Source organism: Porites lutea, chromosome 3 (genome assembly GCF_958299795.1).
Source record: "Porites lutea chromosome 3, jaPorLute2.1, whole genome shotgun sequence".
Taxonomy (NCBI): Eukaryota; Metazoa; Cnidaria; class Anthozoa; order Scleractinia; family Poritidae; genus Porites; species Porites lutea.
Genome location: NC_133203.1, coordinates 5,832,349 through 5,847,236, shown reverse-complemented (window position 1 = coordinate 5,847,236; position 14,888 = coordinate 5,832,349). Strand labels below are relative to the sequence as shown.

The following is a 14,888-nucleotide window of genomic DNA, read 5'->3' as shown; positions in this document are numbered from 1 at the left end:
AGAGATTTACCTTGGAAAGAATGTGGCTGACTTCATTGATCCAGATATTATGAAGGTGAGGTTTCAACTTGGAGTTGTGGTGTTAAAGTTTCAATTCCTTTATGTGAAAAGTAACAGGTCAAACCAAGAGAGGAAGGGGACTTTGTGTCCTTTTTTAATCCGCCTAATCTGAGATTTGTATATATCACTACAATAACTGAATTGGTTATTTAATAATTGATTAGATGTGTTTATAAAAAATCAGTCAATCAATCAATCAATCAATAGACTTGGCAATACAAGTGAAGGCCATTTCCAAGTTCCAAAAAGTCTCACTTCCAAAATGAGGCTAAAATTAATGCAAAACCTTTCCTGTAAAAACGAGTTTTATTTGCATGATAACAAAGCTCGTTTTCATATCAATGCCTTTGCGCTTACAGGGCTGCAAATAACAGTCGGTTATCTGACTTTGGCTGACCAAAATTTGCTAGTTTAGTGTCCAGTTCTCCATGCACCTTACCGATAGGTGGATCTGGGACCCTTTTGTTATCGCAAAAATAAACATTTGAATTTCTTTCATTACAGAAATTAGAAGAGTTGGAGAAAGAAGAGGAACTGCGCGAGGCTGCAGGGCTTTATGACTCAGAACCAGTAAGAGAGTATCGTAGTAATTTTTGGATCATTATCATCATTTTGCCCCCCCTGCCCCTCCTTTAAGCCAACATTTTGGCCAAAGTGAGAAGTAGTAAGTGTTAATGTTGGCCTGTAGTAAATCTTGCCAAGATTCCCGTGGTAATTCTTCCCAATATTCGTGCCAAGATTCCTGTGGTAATTCTTGCCAAGATACCCATAGTAACTCTTACCAAGATTCTTGCCAATATACCCATAGTAATTCTTACCAAGATTCTTGCCAACATACCTATAGTAAATCTTACCAAGATTCTTGCCGAGATACCCATAGAAATTCTTGCCAAGATTCCAGTGGCAATTATTGCTGAGATTCTCGCCAAGATACCCCCGGTAATTCTTACCAAGATTCCCATTGAGAATCTTACCAATATTCTTACATTTGTCACAAGGCTCCAGTACAAATTCTTACTATTTTTCTTTTTAATATTGTTGTAGTAATTGTTAGTAAGGTTCTTACCAAGATTCGGTTTGTTTTTTTACTGTGTAATTTTGGTGGCCTGAGCATGTGCGGTTTTGAAGTTATAGAGGCTGGTCTCAAGAGTTCCCCCCCAGGTGCAGGAAGATTCTTGCCAACATACCCATAGTAATTCTTACCAAGATTCTTGCTAAGATTCTTGCCAAGATTCCTGTGGTAATTCTTGCCAAGATTCTTGCTAAGATTCCCGTGGTAATTCTTGCCAAGATTCTTGCCAAGATTCTCGTAGTGATTCTTACGAAGATTCTTGCCAAGATACCCATAGTAATTCTTACCAAGATTCTTGCCAAGATTCTTGCCAGGATCCCCATAGTAATTCTTACCAAAATTCTTCCCAAGATACCTATAGTAAATCTTACCAAGATTCTTACCAAGATACCCATAGTAATTCTTACCAAGATTCTTACCAAGATACCCATAGTAATTCTTACCAAGATTCTTGCCAAGATACCTATAGTAAATCTTACCAAGATTCTTGCCAAGATACTGATAGTAATTCTTACCAAGATTCTTGCCAAGATACCTATAGTAAATGTTACCAAGATTCTTGGCAAGATAGCCATAATAATTCTTACCAAGATTCTTGCCAAGATACTCATGGTAAATCTTACTTAGATTCTTGCCAAGATACTTATAGTAAATCTTACCAAGATTCTTTCCAAGATACTTATAGTAATTCTTGCCAAGATTCTTGCCAGGACCCCCATAGTAATTCTTACCAAGATTCTTGCCAAGATACCCATAGTAAATCTTACCAAGATTCTTACCAAGATTCTTGCCAAGATTTCGATGGTAAATCTTACCAAGATTCTTGCCAAGATTCCCGTAGTAATTCTTAGCAAGATTCTTGCCAAGATTTCGATGGTAATTCTTACCAAGATTCTTGCCAAGATACCCATAGTAATTCTTACCAAGATACCCGTAGAGAATCTTACCAATATTCTTACATTTGTCACAAGGCTCCAGTAGAAATTCTTACTATTTTTCTTTTTGATATTGTTGTAGTAATTGTTAGTAAGGTTCTTACCAAGATTCCGTTTGTTTTTTTACTGTGTAATTTTGGTGGCCTGAGCATGTGCAGTTTTGAAGTTATAGAGGCTGGTCTCTAGAGTTCCCCCCCAGGCGCAGGAAACAAAAACAACAGCCCTGTATGCATAGGGTCAAATGCTCTATCGCGGTTTCTGGTCACTTCTCGAATTATTGATAATCGTTTTTGAGGTTTTGTTATGGTATTTGTCTCGTTTTATAGGAGGAATTGGACTCTGAAGAAGAGGATATAAGAAATAAAGCTGAACAGTGAGTTATATATTTAATTATATATTAGCGACTCTCTGAATTTTCTTGTCTTGGTTAAAGCTTTCTGAGCGCAATTTTCTCTTTACTTCAGAATCCGCGAAAAGAAAAAGCTTATTGTCAAAGCTCATCGTGAGATGAAACCAAGAAATAACAAAGCAAAACTTTCACGTTCCGTGTTCCTTAAGGTAAGTTAGAACTTTTACAGCAAGGAGCCCAAAAGTATGACCTCACATTCTTTCGTGCAGATTTAATCCAATCAGAAGCCAGCTGGAAACTGTCCTCCACTTCTGATTGGTTAATGTCTGCATGACAGAATGTGAGGTCACAGTTTTGGGCCCCTTCACATCGCTTCTGTTTTGTTTCTCAGTGAGGAGTAGTATGTACTGTAAATTTTAGGACAAAGAAAAAGATAAGTGTCAAATCATAGCATAATGGGACTGCTCTAGAATGATTCCGTGTTTATTCACATCACAACCAGTCTGTTTCTAGCGAGCAGTCCGAAGTCTAGCGGCCCAGGCGTTACGCTCCTCCGCGGACGACTTAATGGATGTGTGTAAGGTCGTCGCCGAGAAGGCAATTCTTTTACTATCAGTTGGCAGGAGAAACTAATGGATACTTACAAGTGGAGTTATAGTGCAGGTTAATAATCACAATCTCTCTGGCCAATCACAAGACCCACTGAGAGATAAGTGCTTGATCAGCTTAAACAGGGCGTGCTGGCGGAAATTCTAGGAGAAATGCTTTAACTAAAATATTATCCTCTCATTCACGACCCCACGTGGCGTAGTGGTAAAAATATTTCCCGGCACGTAGGAAGTGCTGAGATCTGGGCGAAAAGCCTCTTTTTTTTCTTCTTTTTTTTTTCGTTTAGTATTTTTAGTTAGTGTAGTTTTGTTTTGTTTCTTTATATAGCGTTAGTTTTTTTACATTTATATATTTTCTTCCCTATGACCTTGTTTCCCTTTCATCCTACTTCTTGTCGTTCCCATGAATTGCTGCGCGAGGTCTTGCGATTCACGTATTTCTAGTTATTGATTTAAGTGTGATTGGTTAAAACAAGTGGTGCGAACTTTTTCAGGCAATCACAGAGCAAAGTAATGTAAAGCCAAGGATTGAAAAGTTTTTATCCGGACCACGTGTGGTTTCGTTGTTTTAATCTTTTAATATTTTTTGCACATAGGCTCAAGCCGCTCGCAGCCGAAAAAAGAGTGATACTGATTTGGGTGAGGCAATGGAAGGCATTGAAGAGGTAGGCAGTATTTTTATCATGCGCACCTATTACCATTGTTTATAGAGTACTAAAGTGTGACGTCATAAAAATGAAATTTCTGAAATTATGGGAGTTGTCAGGATATTCTGAAAGAACAATGTCCAAGAGGCCTACTTGCCAAAAATGGGCATTTGGGGGCAAATTGTCTCTGAGATCGTAGCCCAGTTATGCTTACAAAACTCCATACAAACCCTTCTAAATTTTTTTTGGGTCGACCCAAAAAAAATTAGAAGGGTTTGTATGGAGTTTTCTGAGTATAACTGGGCTACGATTTCAGAGACAATTTACCGCGAAATGCTCATTTTTGGCAAGTAGGCCTCTTGGACACTGTTCTTTCAGAATATCCTGACAAATCCCATAATTTCAGAAATTTCATTTTTATGACGTCATCACTTTAGTACTCTATTTCATGTATAACACTGGACGTGTACCGATCCGTATTTGCAGGGAGATGAGACTGTAACAAGATCTCGTTCCCAGACCCCAATGAGTCGGAAAAGAAAGAGAGCGGCTAGCAGTGGCGCGCGCAGCTTATCGCGGCCACCACGTGACCAGTCTGGAATCGGATCCCCAGAGGTAAAAAACAAAACAACAGCGGTAGAATACATAAGCACTGTGAAATAACCTTCTTTTTAATGCATGCACGAACATTTTATAGCGTGAGTCAGCCAGGATCGAGCCCAGCTTGTATAGTCTGCAAAGACTTCTTTGTTTCCATAGAAGTGTGAGCAGCTTTGAGGCTTTTATTCAAAGACTTTTAAAACACCACCAACGTGCCTATTTTATGCAGTTTTATTGCTCATTACTCAATGAAAAGTTTTTCTTAACAGACTCCAAAGTTTAATCTTAGAACCAGTGTATAAGGATTTCCTACACACACTCAAAAGTTCAAATTAGCCTGTATATCATAAACAGGTAAACAGTATCAAAGAAAAGTACCCCAGTGACTTAAAAATTTACTCAAAGTCATTATTGTCCATGTAATTGGTTAAATGGCGAAAGCCGCAGCGATCTTGTGCAGCTGAGAAAAGTATCAGAGACCGTTAGATTCGAGGACGAAAGCGACTACTAGTACGAGATTTGATTTTTTTTGCGTATTACTTTAAAAATATAGACACCCCTGGAAACTTCATTCTACTCTCTTTTTTCACCAGAAACATTAGCACTGTTATCATTATTGAAAGAGGTGAAGCCCTCTCCCGATCGAGAAATGATAAATCTTCTTACATTTAATAAGTTTTATTATTCATTCAAAATAATTCCCCGATTCTGATTGGCTAAAAGCACACGCATAATTCACCATAACCAGCTACTGATGACCAAATTTAGAAGAATTTTGCGATTAATGAACCGATGACGTCAAAACTGCAGCTTCCTTGCAGGTTAATGCTTCGTTAACCGAGAGGACCTGGCGACGAGGTTGAGTTGTTTTGGCTGTGAAAACAAAAATGACGGACATTTCACTCGTTTCAAGAGTAAGAACTAGGCGAAATAATAGCTAAAAACATGGCAAGAACAGCAAGAAGACAACTCGAAGGGCGATATCTGCTTTTTGGAGAATATTTGCGGAGCTGAACAACGCTAAACCTGCACTATCGAAGATGAACTTAACATCGATGGAGGTAAGCATGTTTTATCTATGTTTTTAAACTAGGAGTTATTTTGAATGAATAATAAAACAATTATTCAATTCGGCTTTCGCATTATATGAAGAATTATGGAGATCTCGGAGGGTGTTATCCGTTCGATCTCCATAATTCCTCATAATATACTTGTTAAACATCCGCCACTACGACATTCAAGCTAAAACTCGAATGTCCACGGCTATCACGTTTTCCCGCCAAAATGTTTTTCTCGCGCGCACACTGCTTAGTATTGAGAAATTCTCGTACTCGTTGTCGGCCTCGTCTTAGAATCTAAAGGTCTCTAGTAACAAAAATAACCGGCGAGGGATTCTTTGCACCGCTGACGCTGAACTCGTTTCCAACTGTTGTTGCTTTCAGAAGAAGAAAAAAGCGAAGAAACTTTCGAAGGTTGTTCAAAGAGGCCTCAATCGTATGGGTAAAGCAGGTAAGTCTAGGTGATCTGTTTGATTGATTGAAAGAGAACCTCTCTCGAGGTGAACCGTGTATGACATATGAGAGAGGATAAGAGAGTTTGTGCGCTGATCTGATATGTTTTGTTTTCCAGGAGAAGCAGACAGGAAGATTTCCACAAAGATGCCTAAGCACATGTTTGCAGGCAAACGAAAAATGAACAAGGTTTCCAGAAGATAGCCTTGGATCACTGTGATATGTGTCTTCTTATGTAAAAATAAAGTTTCTGACAAAAACTCTGTGGCTGAAGAGGTGTTTATTGCGGTAATAACGGAATTTAGTAATTTTTAATAATACTGATATTTCCTTTGGTTTTTTGTCAACCGGGGTAGGCAAGGTGGGTCTTTCTTGCCAAAAGCTCGGGATTTACTTTTTTTTCCGCCAAAAAAAGAGGGAAACGTTGCCTTTTGGCCAAATAACAAATCCTTTACAATATAATACAATAAATTTTATTACTGATGACCCTCAAAATTAAGGGAAAAATATAATTATATATACAAGAATCACAATATTGAAGACAAACTGCGATAATTACTGAACAAAAAGACTTTATAATGTTATAAGTATATGGTTAAAAAACCATCAAACCTGTTAAACCATTCTCAATCCTGATAATGGCCGTATTCACACATTTCTTTACGAAGTATTAATGCGTTTTTAAACGTAATTTACCAAATTCCCCATTTTCAGATGGGCCATAGAGGACCTTGTTTACCCCCCAAAATTTTGCATAACCATTGTCTTCGATTTGTCTTGGGACGACTGTAATACCCAGGAGAAATTGGAAAACAAGATGCATCATGGTCTGTGTGAAAATGGTGAATTAAATACTCGATAACAGATATTCATTAAAGCACACAATACAAATATGAATATATAGATCCATTGGGAGAAAGGTTATAGTTACTAAATCAACTTTACCATAAACACGTATTGTTAATATCGCAACAAGTAGCGAACAGTTTTTGAAACAGCAGTTTCGTTTGAGTCGATGACAAAGGATTAAATTGTGGGACAAAACTACTTTGTCATGTCGCCAGAGAACACCAATTGATGAGTATGATTTTGAGGAAACTGAACCATAATTATTGTTTCTGCGATATTTTCAAATCACACGCATGATACATATCCCATACACTAGATAAAACACCATTGACTCAAAGAAAAAAAAATTGCTGACTTGTATATATTTTCCACGCTGACGATTTTCATCGTTTAACACACCAAACTTACTCGGTCAAAATGGCTGTATATTGACCTCGATCTTTTGTTTTGCGAACTTGGTCAATATCCCGACATCTTGACCAAATATTTTAATTTTTGCCACAATTATTTCAGTTATTTTAAATATTACTTTAATAGGCCACCACCCCCCCCCCCCCATCTTCTTCGATTAAGCCCGCTCCTTTGAATAAGGCCAGAATTTTAAAATATTCGAGGAAATGCGATGAGTCCCTCTCTTCTACTCTTTAGAAAAGAAAGTTATGGTTGACATCAGCTTGTGTTTCGTTTTAGATGGCAGACTGTATGCTCGCCCGGAATGTTTAGAGTGTTATAAATTATACTTAACAAGACGCTGTGGGAGCGTACATTTGGGCGTGGTTGTTGTTCGCGTATGTGAAGTTTGTTATGTGTGTGAGGGATATGTGGGTAGTGCAGTGGTATTGTGTATTTGAGGGGTTAGTTGAGAAGTGTGAAGTAGTAGGCGTGGATCTATATTGGAAATTGATTGCTAAGATGGTGGGTCTAGTTTGTGAGGTAGTTACTGGGTTTCTATGAGGTTGTTTTTATTGGATGTTGGTAATAGAGTCAAACTCTGTTAATAGTGGCACTGAGGTGTTGATAGAAAATGTCTGTATTAAGTGACATGTTTTACAAACGTACTGTTTTCCATCAAATGAAGACTGCACACTGAAAAAATTTTGACACAAATATTCTCTTTTGTTAAAAATGTGGAAGATCAACTGGCATAATATGTATTTTCACACCCATCACATTGTACTGTGTATTCCCAATACTAGCAAAGGCAGATAAAGTTCCTGAAGTCCAGAGTCCACATGAATTAATAACAGAGTATCACATTGTATAAACTGCTATAGCACAGTGCTGTTTACAACAACATTTGTACAAACTATTAACATTTGATATGCTACTGTATTCAACACTGCTTGAACAAAGATCATCTTCAATGTTGGCAATATGTACACGTTTAAGCTCATATATACCCTCATTTCTACATGTATATAGACTCTGAAAATATTGTATTAATTTATGCATAGAAGGTTTTTCCAACAATACACATGTACCTTGACTATGACTGTTAACAGTACACATCTCTAGCATGAGAATCAACACCAATAATTCCGACAGTTAAAATGAATGAGTTGTAGTTCAGAGCCAAGAGTGTTCCAAGTGGCATACAGTAGTGATACCCCTCAATTCTGACATCACCATGCATGTTACAAGTATAACTTTCACTGTATTCAAGCTGGAAAAATCGCTCAACACTGTAAACATTTCTGGCAATTCTGTTAACATTAACATAGATTGTCTTGTGAGCAATGGTAGACTAGAATATAATTGGCTACCAACAGTCATTATTTAATGGGCTGCCTGTGCGGCCCAGTCATAAAATGGGTTTTCGGTCGTCTGCGGCGAAAAACGGCCTCCCGGGGGAGGGAAGACACGAGGGTCTGGTACCGAGAAACAATGTTCTCACAAATGGTTTCATATGAGTTTCTCTTGCACGGAGGCTTACACGGATACTATTTGTACCTCGCCTCCGCTCCCCCTGAAAAACCCACAAGGTGTTGCGAACCTGAAGAAAGCTATTTGCGTTGTTCGAAGCGATTCGATCATGGGAGTCACTCTATAATTTTTTTTATTTTTCGAATTTAAGTCAGTTAGATTATGTTGGCCCTGGGAAACTCAGAGAGATGCTCGCGTTGCATTCAAACCGACACGCCGTTCACGGTAGGTTCACACTAAAAGATGACTGTGAGCGTCAGGTTTGGAACGCCGTGGCTGCTTAGTGAACTCAAAGAGAGAATTATCGATCGATGTAGTACATGAGCAATTAAGAAGCACAATTTATGAGCAAAGTATTTCACCAGATGACGACACTATGGCTGAAGACTTGATTGTAAGCCTTCGTAGTCAGTGAAGCGAACAACTCAGTTGCCGATAAATGGCAGATAAATCCTGATGTTACGCACGCCCATGAGCGAGGGACGTGACAACTTTACCATGTTAGAAGACTGGCTTTTCCTTTAAATATTTCCTTCTATTTAATGCAACACACGCCACTTTGGAGGTCTAAATTTCGGATACTGAGGATAAAGAAAGCACGGACAAAAATAGGGACTCTGAGAATTTCGCACACAAGTTTAAAGCTTCACCGGGACATCCCGTCCGGGAGCTTCACAGAGAGCGACTTGAGGAAAATGGGAGCTATTAATGACAAGGTTTGGTGACTGAGTAGAGCATACAAGTGTAGCCCACGTCGAGGTTTCAGGGGGTTTGCTTTTGTTTGTATCTATATCTTGCTAAGCTTTTATCATTAAATTTGTACATGATCTTGTGATCACAATTCTGCGTTTTCGCCCATTCAGCAAGCACGCTATATTGATGTCAGCATTAGCGAGTTTCAGCAACATGCCTTTGAAAGTTTTCAGCTCTCGTGATGTTTCTTGATATTTCTTTTACCATTTTATGGAGATGTAAACTGAAGCCACTGCAAAATGGAAACTTAAAAAGGCGTATAATCCATTTATCTCGAAACATAACACACATGACTTATACGACCTTTATTTTCGTAAAGGTGTTTTGAATACGAACGAACACAGTCAATGTGAGGGGCAAAAACAGCATTAACATAAATGAGCCATAGGGTTTTAACTGATATAAGGGTCAATTATTGTGCATTGAGATGAATCGCTTGAAAAGAGAGACTTCGCTTGAAGATGTGATCAGAAGTAAACAAAGGCATAATAGTGCGTCACGTTCAGTCTTTTTAATATCCAAGGAGTCACAGTGAATAGTGTTTCCATATTGTTTAGCTGGCACAAAAACTTCGGACGAGTTATAAAGCGGCATAGTTATCTTCCATGAAGAAAAGTTAGTCTTGGGTAAGACAAACAGAACTGGAGCGAATTTTTAACTCACATCGGTATCAGGTAAAAAATATGTTATCGATCGTTTCATCTATTTACATTGTTTGAAGTGCGTGCTGGTGAACGCAACATGCGAGCGAGAAATCTTTAAACTTTTTTAGGTCTCAAAATGCAAAGGATTTTATCCCTTTACGTTAGAGAAAAATACCATGAGGAAAATCTTAAAACTGAACATTTTTCATCTTGTGGAAAAAATAGTGCGTTTTCTTGTAGACTGTGGACCGCAAATTAGGATCGCACTTTTCACAAACATGCGAATTCAGAAGTTCAGAAGCCAACCGACGATTGCGTTTTTCGCTGCTGTCAATCATCTTAACGGACCTCTTAGGAAACAAAACTTTACTTCACGGGTTCAAAAGGTCATGGTTTGTGATTTGTGGATTTCGATCCGTTTTGTGTGTTTCTCTGTTTCAAGGTTCGTTGCTTGTGATCGTAATTATGATTGACGGCAGCGATAAACACAATTGTGAAGGTGGCTTTTGAACTTTAGATTTCGCATGTTTGTGAAAAGCGCAGTAAAGTCTCCGTGCAGTCAGTGAGGCCCCTGGATCAGGCGGGATCGATGGGCAGTTAACTGTCTGTTTTAGTATACTTCTGGTTTTCATACAATACAATATTTCTGTCTAGTGTAAATCAGCTCAGTCTGTCGCATTTTATGCTCGTAGAAGGACAACAATTTTTGGAATTTCCGGTTACGTCAAATTAGTCACGTTATACTGTCACGCTATATTTTGGGGCACAGAGGGATTGGGGGAGGGGTGCGTGGAAACAATGCAAATTGTTTCCTGCTTAGAATTAATGGCTAACTTGTTTATTTTTATTCATAATGGTGGAATTTAAAAGTTATTATACAGCCCCCACTTAAAAATGGTACTCTTTTTTTTTGGTTACGAAAGTCTTTCAAAAGGGTACAATGTTCTGAATGAGTTTATGTTTCAGTCTCACATGAGATTCTGTTGCATGCAATGGTTGCCGACAAGGTTTTATGGTAGCCTGAGTGTGTATAGCCGCCCCCTCCCCTCAGAAAAAATAGCCCCTTTGCAGCCCAGTTAAAAATCGCCTTTCGGCGATTCTTGTTGAATCATATCATTGACTGAAGTAATCCTTCTTATCTTACTGTAAATTAAAGCGCACAAACTCATTGCAACACATTGTTGTTCCGCATTTTCCCCAAATACTACAACGTTTCCCTGACAGTATGCAACATGAATCGTTTTTGTAGCATCTACGCCACATGAAGGTCCTGGATTCTTCTCGATATCAGTAGAAAGCTTAAATTGGCCAAAATTAACCCCGTGAATCAAACTCTTGTAAGCACTATTAAAATGGATAGTTGCATGTACAGAGGGACAAACCCTATTTTGATACCTTGACACCCCACCTAAATAGCCTCTTCTTTTATGCTTAGACGACAGATAAACCTTCCCTTGTTTTTGAACTTGCTCTTAGTAAAAAATCGAAAAAAATACCTCACACTCTTACAAGCTCTTACAGTTACTCCTGTTCCGGTTTAAGTATAAACCATTTCTATTTTTAACGTAACAATGAATTTTAGACAATGGTGTATTTTTCAGAATTCTCACTTAACGTGTTTTCTTTGACAAAGATTTTCAATTTCTTCATCGGTAGTCTGCTAGGTGCACGACCGCGTCGAGAAAAATGACTAACCTTATTTAAGAGCGACGGTCAGGAAAAATCGACCAAAATCTTAATTTCGTGGCAAGAGTTGAAAAATGAATTTCTTTCATTTTTTCTTCATAGAAAGCTTTTAGGTAGATAAGAAACCTAATGTAGATTGTTTCCTCCAAAAGCCTCTTATTTGTAAGAAAAACTAGAAGATCGGTTTTCGATGTCGGAGTCTCAGACTGCCCTAATTTTTAACCTGAAATTCGCTAACATCAACTTTCCTCGCGTTCGCAAACGAAGCCGTTTGGAGAAATTTGGACACTTTCCACGAACAGAAAAATTCTTTTTCTTCCACTAGAACATACTTTCAGGGTAATAGCGAAGCTCGTCGTGGTGAAATAATTCAAAAATGAGGGATAGGTTTTCAGGATAACAAAAACTTAAGTTCGTTACTCATTATCGACGGCAATATTTAACATGTGGTATAACTCCAAATTCTCTTCATGCTATTTAAATCACACATTTAGACATTCATTAAAAACATACCTGGGAATTCGCTTGGGTTATTGAAGGAAATCTCTGTAAGACACCATCGAAGTTCAGGAATTTTCATGGTAGGCCGAAGGTAATTGCGTAAACACTTCAAATTTCGAAATGCACAAAAGTAGAAACTTATAGCCTAAAGGCTCGTTTTTCGTAGTTCTTGTAGGTTTCCCCATTGCAAAGTTGCTTATTTCAATCAAAGAGTGGAGTAAAAAGGTGAAACTGGGTCAATTTTAGCCATTTTGAAACGCTGAACTCTACCAGCCGACGACTCCGCGTGACAATCTCTTCCGTAACAACACCTGACATAAACGTACGTTTGAAGAGACGGTGCCGTCAAAATGACAGTCACGGAATCACGGTAGTAACGCACCGCAATTCTTGAAAGAGTAACATTTTCGGTGCCAACAGTATTTTGAAGAAGAAAAATATCAAACGCGCTAGTAATCTGGTACTCACTTTTTAACGAAAAATAAGGACTTTAACAGTAGTAATTCGCTAAGGATGACGGAACTGGAAGATATTTCGTCTTGTTACTTTCCGATCGAGGAACTGCTTGGAGCCGTTAAGTAAGTTGTTTTGGTCACGCTTCACTATATTTACCTGACTTCGATGCTTTCGTTTGGAGGCTGCTTTTGGGAACCCAAGCGAATTCTCAGGTATGTTTTAGATGAATGTCTAAATGTGTGAATAAACGAGGACTGGGAAGATTTGGAGCTATACTGAACATGAAGAATGATGTCGCAGAAAACAACTACTAAATTAAAGTTTTTGTCACCGTAAAACCTGTTCTTCGTTTTTGAATCATGTCAGTTCAACCACAGGCAGCCCAAGCTTACGTCACGTGAAAGGATTAGATTAATTATTAGCGGTGTGCGAGCCGGGACGTGACTGTTCAACGAAAGCGGTATTGGGCTACATGGCGGCCGTGAATTTATAAAGGATTTGTATGGGAATCCACGTTATAGATTTAGGAAGATAAATACTCGTAGAAATTCTCAATAAAAAACGTCTTACCTTATTTACATGGTGTGTTCTTGCTTGCTGTGTGGTTATTTTCCCGATCCGGTGCGATTTTAGCGATTTTTTTCATTTCTGAGTAGTGGAAACTCAGAAATGAAAAAAATCGCTAAAATCGCACCGGATCGGGAAAATAACCACACAGCAAGCAAGAACACACCATGTAAATAAGGTAAGACGTTTTTTATTGAGAATTTCTACGAGTATTTATCTTCCTAAATCTATAACGTGGATTCCCATACAAATCCTTTATAAATTCACGGCCGCCATGTAACCCAATACCGCTTTCGTTGAACAGTCACGTCCCGGCTCGCACACCGCTAATAATTAATCTAATCCTTTCACGTGACGTGAGCTTGGGCTGCCTGTGGTTCAACGAGTCTCGATATGGCTTCTATATACCTTCTATTGAAAGAAGAAGAGTTGTTCTATTGATGAAAAGTGTCCAAATTTCTCCTTGCGCCTTCATTTGCGAACGCGAGGAGAGTTGATGTTAGCAAATTTCGGGTTGAAAATACGGCCATTTTGAGACTACGACCACGAAAATAAAAGGCTTTTTGCGAGAACAACTTACATCAGATAACTTATCTACTTAAAAGCTATCTACGGACAAAAAATGAAAGAAATCGATTTTTCATCACTTGCTACTCAATGGTCGATATTTCCTAACCGTCGCTGTTAATTCAACTGGATTGTAAGTTCTGTTATCAATAAATTTCCCACGACGAGATCTCAATTTAACTTCTTTTATTTCCTCCACAACGACAATTTTCCTTCTGTACAATTGACTAATTACCTTTTCTTGTCGTCACCTCACTGGCATCAAAACACTTAACACAAAACTTGCTGACAATGCAAAATCCCGACGCCGAGCATCGTACAGGTACCGCATAACAATATACACAATTACATGAAAAACACAACGCGCAAAACAAAAAAAAGTACATTAACAGTCACTCTGCTAAATAAAATTGAAAGAATAAGAAGAATTGTCACCGTTATCACAGTAGTTCCCAAAGAAGCCTGAGACCCTTTTGGTTTCAATTGTTGACAATCTTCTCTTCCTTCATCGGAAGAGATTTTTATCACAGGCAACTCCTTGTGTTCCGCATTGTGAAAATCAAAATCACTTTTGTCACACTGATTACCAGCTACACAAATCTTGCGACTCTCAAACTTGATACACATTCTTCTGTTCAAACTCTTATCGATTTTACACGTACACTCTTGAAATTCCGATTTGTTATTGCGTCTATGAGGTCCATGGTCTTTAAATGTCTTGACAATTTCCTTTGTTTTTCTTTGAGTTCGCGGACCAGCCATTATGAAAACACTCAGTGTTATTTCCGTGTGGGCCTACCGCGAACAGTGTGTGCATTTGTAAGTTTAACCCTCGACAACATACTTCAACAATACGTTCCTCGAACCACCGTCGCCAAATGATCAAAATGATTGGACCTGACTACCATCCCTGAAGCGCGACGAATTCTGCTCGTAGTTTCACATTTCAACCTGTCAGATTTGGCCACTGAAACGTTGTCGGTTAGTCTCTAGGGAACTTAAGAACCACGACGACGACTTTGTCGACGACGACCGGAAGTGAGATACCGTGCACTGCGGAAGCGCGGTTAACAAATTTCGTCGTGGTGTCGTCGACGACGCCAAACACAGTAGACTCACGTCGTCCTGCAATCAACAAGCTTCGGCAGGTATAACTCCCT

At 38.6% G+C, this 14,888-nt stretch overlaps 2 protein-coding genes across 2 annotated transcripts in view; both read left to right on the top strand.

Moving 5' to 3' along the window:
* LOC140930282 (GTP-binding protein 4-like) overlaps positions 1 to 6,047 on the top strand; it is a 20,257-nt gene extending 14,210 nt beyond the window's left edge. Inside the window, exons 12-19 of the mRNA XM_073379960.1 lie at positions 1 to 55; positions 565 to 630; positions 2,394 to 2,440; positions 2,532 to 2,625; positions 3,621 to 3,689; positions 4,158 to 4,286; positions 5,714 to 5,780; positions 5,901 to 6,047. The exon at positions 1 to 55 is cut by the window's left edge and continues 158 nt beyond it. Of these exons, the coding sequence (XP_073236061.1) occupies positions 1 to 55; positions 565 to 630; positions 2,394 to 2,440; positions 2,532 to 2,625; positions 3,621 to 3,689; positions 4,158 to 4,286; positions 5,714 to 5,780; positions 5,901 to 5,986 (613 nt within the window). The 3' untranslated portion in view covers positions 5,987 to 6,047. The remainder of the gene's footprint in view (positions 56 to 564; positions 631 to 2,393; positions 2,441 to 2,531; positions 2,626 to 3,620; positions 3,690 to 4,157; positions 4,287 to 5,713; positions 5,781 to 5,900) is intronic.
* The window catches only part of LOC140930284 (amidase-like), a 117,834-nt gene extending 108,578 nt beyond the window's left edge, over positions 1 to 9,256 (top strand). Inside the window, exon 11 of the mRNA XM_073379962.1 lies at positions 9,246 to 9,256. The gene's annotated coding sequence lies outside the window, so the exon portion shown is untranslated. The remainder of the gene's footprint in view (positions 1 to 9,245) is intronic.
* The last annotated feature ends 5,632 nt before the right edge of the window (positions 9,257 to 14,888 follow it).